The sequence below is a fragment of the Symsagittifera roscoffensis genome, chromosome 3 (assembly GCF_963678635.1).
Source record: "Symsagittifera roscoffensis chromosome 3, txSymRosc1.1, whole genome shotgun sequence".
In the NCBI taxonomy this organism is placed as follows: Eukaryota; Metazoa; Xenacoelomorpha; order Acoela; family Convolutidae; genus Symsagittifera; species Symsagittifera roscoffensis.
The window spans coordinates 41,260,350-41,266,349 of NC_087064.1; the positions used below are offsets into that span (position 1 = coordinate 41,260,350).

The 6,000-nt window shown below is 36.6% G+C and overlaps 2 protein-coding genes across 2 annotated transcripts in view; one reads left to right on the top strand and one right to left on the bottom strand.

Annotated features, from left to right (window-relative positions):
* LOC134841109 (uncharacterized) overlaps positions 1–5,981 on the bottom strand; it is a 111,004-nt gene extending 105,023 nt beyond the window's left edge. The window contains exon 1 of the mRNA XM_063856894.1: positions 5,396–5,981. Within this exon, the coding sequence (XP_063712964.1) occupies positions 5,396–5,538 (143 nt within the window). The 5' untranslated portion in view covers positions 5,539–5,981. The remainder of the gene's footprint in view (positions 1–5,395) is intronic.
* LOC134841108 (radial spoke head 14 homolog) overlaps positions 1–6,000 on the top strand; it is a 147,388-nt gene that overhangs the window by 111,590 nt on the left and 29,798 nt on the right. The window lies entirely within an intron of this gene.

The following is a 6,000-nucleotide window of genomic DNA, read 5'->3' on the forward strand; positions in this document are numbered from 1 at the left end:
ATGCACAGCAGAATAACCCGTTGGGTAAACAGACTTTTACCATCGAATTTTGAATTTTCACATCTTCCAGGCAAAGATATGGGATTCACCGACCATTTATCAAGATTACCCTCAGGCAAATTTTTAACCCTTTCCCAATACAATGAAGAATTCGTCGTTGCTTTCATCGACAAATCTCGTAAAAATTTAACAAATTCATCTATTTTTTTTCCTGTGAATAGAGTAGTTGTATATCGACAATCGGTCGCTGTAATTACAATTGTAACTTCTAATCTCCCGTCGGGAAAGATTAGTTGAAGCGACGTGATTGGTCGAAATTTTACCGTTAGCTCTTTAGCTTCTTTAAATCTAAAATCATTGCCGCTATCATTTCTTGTATTGCTCAGTGGCTAAAAATTTGTAATAATTTTCACGTAAGATCAGAAAATTGCTCGGCAAACTCCCTACCTATAGGTAACGCCAAATTCAATTACAAAAGCATTTCATTTACAGCTGAAGCCCTGTCAAATTTCATTCTGCTTAACAAAAACATCATGCCACAAAAGTCAAAGACTTGCGAAAAACTTAGAGACTTGCGAAAAACTTTTCCTCCAAATTATCTGAAGTTTTAGTAATTGTCCCGAAGGAACATTATATCGCTTTGAAATTTAAAGACGAATTACTCAATAACCATCATGCGGACTTACTAAGACGGTATAAATCAAACTTATCCTTACCATCATCTCCACTTATATCAGAAAATCAATGGTCCAAAAAGCAATTACAAATCTAGACCAAGGACGATGAAATTTTATGGGTCTTAATTACGACACTGAAGATGGGACGCGCAAATGTATTTCATGGATCCTATATGAAAATTTATGAGAAGGACCTGTATAGTAGAGACAAGTTGTGTTTCTGGATAACAAGCTTGTGGTTCCAGCAGCGGCCCAAGGGCTTTCAGCTCTATGTTGCACAATTCTCACCCAGGCAAGTTCGGTATAAAAATCCCGGCCGAACAAATCTGTTGGCCGAATATCTCCCGAAAATATACCACCAGGGCAAATCATGCAGGCAGTGCTTGAAACTCGGTAAAAATCTTAAGTTTTCGTAGGGATCAGAACACGTGAGCAAACTTCCGGTTTCATCATTTGCCAATGAAGAGATAAAATTAGATTTTGCCGGCCCTTTGGACGCATTTTGAGGATCAAGGAAATATATTCTTCTTTGCATTGACCGCTTTACCAGATTTCCATCTGCAAAAGTTGTTAGCAATACATCGTGAAATTCTGTTATCTCTTTCTGGAACGATTAAAGCCATCTTCACGGCTTTCCAAGAAAAATCAGAGTCGACCATGGGTCATGCTTCTTTAAACATTTTTTAAAATCGTTTTGCAAAAAATGTAATATAGAACAGATTTATCGTTGAGAGACTAGTACATACTGTATAGTCCAAACTTCTCGCTGCGTCATACCAATTACCCACGTTGATTTAAATTCTTCAAACGAAAAATTTATTTGGAATCTACGGATTACCAAACAACTTTCCATCGGATGTACTCCGTTCGAAAAACATTTCAACTGCACTGCTAACAAAAGGTAGAAAAACCTAATTTCTGTTGACAGTCGTTTAGATCGAGAAAAATTGATGTTGTCGGACCGTCGGGCCAGAAACTGGGAGCTACATCAGGGGGCAGAGGACGGATATGAAGACCCAGAAATGAATGATTCATCAGACTCTGAAACGAACTTTCCCCTGGCCCAGATCTCGTCAGGAAACCGGACAAACCTGATCCCTATGGCCGGAGACAGACGATCATCTCATATGAAACTGACCACCGGAGGTGATCTTTTTAGAACAATTAAAAATCGGAAAATTGGAGACCCGTATTTAATTCCAGTTAAAGAGGTGATCGATGCTTTATCGGATCACACAGTTACTTTGAAAAATGGACACTTTTTAGAAAATTATGACCTATCAATCAAACGAAAAAAACTTCCGGGCCCTTCTAAAATCCTTGTTAATCCACAACCCATGTGTACTGATAGGATAAACATTCAAAGTTTAGCTGGAAAGAGGACCAAATTGCCACCCAAGAAAACAATCCGGCCAAACTCTCAGAAGAAGACGACCTGTTGAAACATGACGCCGACAACTGGAATCACTCAGACACCACCGGAAATTATAATTAATCCGGAATCACCTCATAAATCGTCAGGTTCATCTTCCTCCTCTTCTTCGCCAAACTTAAATTCTTGGGACGGCTTGATTAATGAGTAATTCGAGGATGTTTCGAAGAACAACGCCCCGATTTGCCAAGAAATAGCCACAGACAAAAACGTTGACTTGAGTGTTACAGGTGATCAAAAGACCCCACTCTCGGAATCCGAAGAGCGTAGCTGACCAGCAGTCGTTGCCCATTCAATCAGACTAACGGGGTCATCAACATCTGGTTCCGCAACAGATTCAATCTTGCTGGATAGCGCACCAGAGGAGACGCCCCTTAGTTCACTCAGACGAGACGATCTGCCAGACCAAAATGAAATGTGGGAAACCCACAGTTTTACGGGGAGAGCAGATACGTGGATAACGTAGAGGAATCTGAGACGTTACCCAGACTCGAGAATGACTCAGTGACACCTCCTGCCTTCTCCTGCTGTTCTTCTTTGGACTTCCTCACCTCTTTAACTCATTCTCCTCAGAGACAGACGATGGTCGCCGAGACAACCCTTACTTGCTCCTCCAATTCAACCCAACGGAGGCCGCTCTTTCAGTCTTCATGACGCCAACTTCATGGAAGTCTTGCCAATGGGAAATCCATGACTCTTTCAAGTATCGACAAAAAACAGAACTCCTTGAGCGAAATTTCAACGGCTATAGACCAAGACGTGCGACACTCATCAGAAGATTTCGATGCCACATAGAATTAAAAACTCCACGAACCTAAATAACTCCATTTGTTGACCATTACAAGCATTTTAAGATGTTTTGTCTATTAACATTGCCCTATCATTTTATTCATGTGTACATTTAGGTGTACAATTGGCAGTGTAGAGTTGCTTTAGTTTCCATATATCATTAGTAGAGATCAAGTAAACTCTGTAAGTTTCACCCATCTGTACAAACTTTAACATTCCGACATCAATTGTAGGTACTTAATTTTCATTCTGCTCATTTCATTTTATTTTGTGCAGTTTTTAAATTTTGTTCACTCTACTTTGAAGGGGCAAATAGGTGTATATAGAGTTTAGTTTTAGTTAATTGCAAAAATTTCAATTTTTTTCCCGTTGGGGAATTTTCCCAAATCGAGTTTTTCATTTTGTTTGATCTATTGACCTTTGGTATTGATTAAATACCTGTCAACTATGTTACGTATCGACCATTGGTCGATCATCTCACTGTTCGTAGCTGTTTCAGATGACACATTTTAATTGACACTTTATCTTTCTCATCCTTTTATTTCCTATTCAGGCCTAGCATTATAAATAATTTTTAAAGCTTAGGAAATTTCGCTTTGCATATTGTGTTTCTTAGAATTTTGGGAAAAGCAAAGCTCAACTTAAACATTTGGGATCAAGATCCGAGAAAACTGCACCAACAAGTTGGTTGAATTCATTTTTGTTGGACCTTAGGCCTTTATTACATTATTCTGAAACGGCATCTTCGATCTACGGCTATAGTAATGATATTGAGTGTGGATGAGCTCTCACCTGATTTCCTACATGAAATATGGTACACACTGATAACATTTAGCTAAAAATTTATTGTATTTAAAGGTTCCAGGTGCAAGAAAAAAGTTCCTAGCGTTTTTTTCTCTTCTTTTTGCTCATAAAAGAAAATTAATTAAGCTAAACTTAATAAGAAGCTAATAAACAAAAAAAGCATTACATAGAGACAAAGCTGAGCTTCGCACCGCTTGCAATACAAAAACAGAAGGCCACTAAAATGAAAAAAAAACCTTGCACAAAAAAACCAAAAATCTTGCATGTTCCTGAGAAAAGTCAAAAATCTTCCAAAAAAGTCCAAAAAGAAACAAACTTGACTTCTGCTAAGGCTATACTTTGTTTCTACATAAGAGCGTACATAAGGGCGTACACAAGTTCTACACAAGGGAGTACAAGCTTATCCTGCAAAAAAATTTGAAAACTTTTTTTCCAATGGAACCAATAACTTTGATATTGGTAATTTTTTGAGAACAATCGAAATCTTTCGAAAAAACGGTCACCGTTTCAAAATTTTGACCTATCCCTGGGTGATTAGTTTTTTTTAAAACAAAAATAGGGCAAACTCGCTAATGCAGGGAGGATTGGTGGTAAAAGTTTTTATTGCGATTAAAGCTTTGATATCAGATTTGGCAGGGTAATTTTCGATAAAAGTTACAAAGCTTCCAAAAAACAATCAAAAACTGAAATAAAATTTAATTTTCTGAAAATTTAACTAATTGTTTGAAATGAAAATTAGAGCATAGCCGTTTACACTGAGAGGACTCTCACAACTTGTTTTTTCGATTGAAGTATGAATTCAAGATATGAGAGGGTAGTTTATGAGGAAAAGTGGAAAAATTGAAACGTGGCTTTTGAAGCCACAATTTTTTCTTTTAAATTTAGAATGTAGTAACACGAAAAAGAGAGATCCCTGCTACCTGTTTTTGCCACTGAAATCTTATTCTGAGATTAATCCTAACATCTGAATAAAAATCTCAGAAAATTATTCACCTTCCCCACATTTAATTTTTCAAAGGCCTTTGAAAGTGGAGTAAGGTTAAAAGATAACATGGAAGTATGCAAAAATACAATGTAAAAGCTGTTCTTTTGTTGATGCCGATTTTTTGAAAATCAGTAAAGAAGTTGTCGAGAAAAAAAATAAAAATTCAGCAAAAAGTGAAAATTTTGACAAATAATTCTGAGAATCAAAAATTCAAAAATTTCTGGTTTTTTCGTTCTTCTACTCATTGTTCTACAAAATTTGTTTTCCAATTGGGCTTTTTACTATGACTGTCAAAAATGCCTAAATTTTTATTTCCTTGAGATTTTTTTCATCACATCACGCAGAAAGAAACACTTAATTGAAACAAAATAAATACCGCTTTTCCTTGTTTTTATTGAGTTTTCAAGAAATTGGGCATGTCTTGGAATTCAATATTTCTACAAAATGACCATTCTGTGAGCAAAGTTTTTTACGCGGGAAAAAGCCAGCAACCGATTGCAATACCCTTGCTTGTCGCAAGGGTATTAACTTTATTCGAAGCTTTCACAATAACCGGTTATTCTTGTTTGATCTTGATAAAATAATATAATTTTTCTGAAGAAAATTTAGTTAGAAGAGTTGAAACATTTTCAACAAAACTACGGATGTCATAAAGTTTGCATACAAATTAAGGTTATGCTGAAATTATATTTGACTAGTTTCTTTTACCTGCTGCGGTTTTTTCTTTGGTGTCGGCTGCTGTTATGGCGAGAGAGACTTCCAGTACCAACTTGGGCCTGGATCTCAGTGACCTCATTTTCCACAGACTCCAAACTTGGAAAACAGAAAGACTGTCGTGGTTGTGCTGACATATTTGCCTCCGAGTTGGCGATATAAACTTATATTTTAAATTCTACTTAAAGATGGTAAATATGCAGCAGCGGTACGCTTATTTCATAGCTCAAAAGAAGATGCAAATAAGTAAAAACAGGCCCGCTTTTTATCAAAGCAAGTGAGGGATCACTCTTTTCTGAAATTGGATTTAAATTTATCCTCGAGAGAATTTGAACTAGTTAATTAAATACTTTGTTGGGAGTAAGCAAAAAAGACCGAGTATGATATTTGAGCAAGCGTGCTTATGAAATTTGATAAATGAAGAGTAGTGATGCATAAATGTGTCAACCCAAAAAGTTCGCGAGACTTCAAAAATCTGTTTATCATAAAATAGTTGAAATTTTCCAGCAATAGTGCTTTGACAGGAGGCTGATTCGGTTTTTAAAAAATTGAGCTACTTCAAAAGTTCGAAACTCGCCTTTTTTCGGAGCGTTAATTTG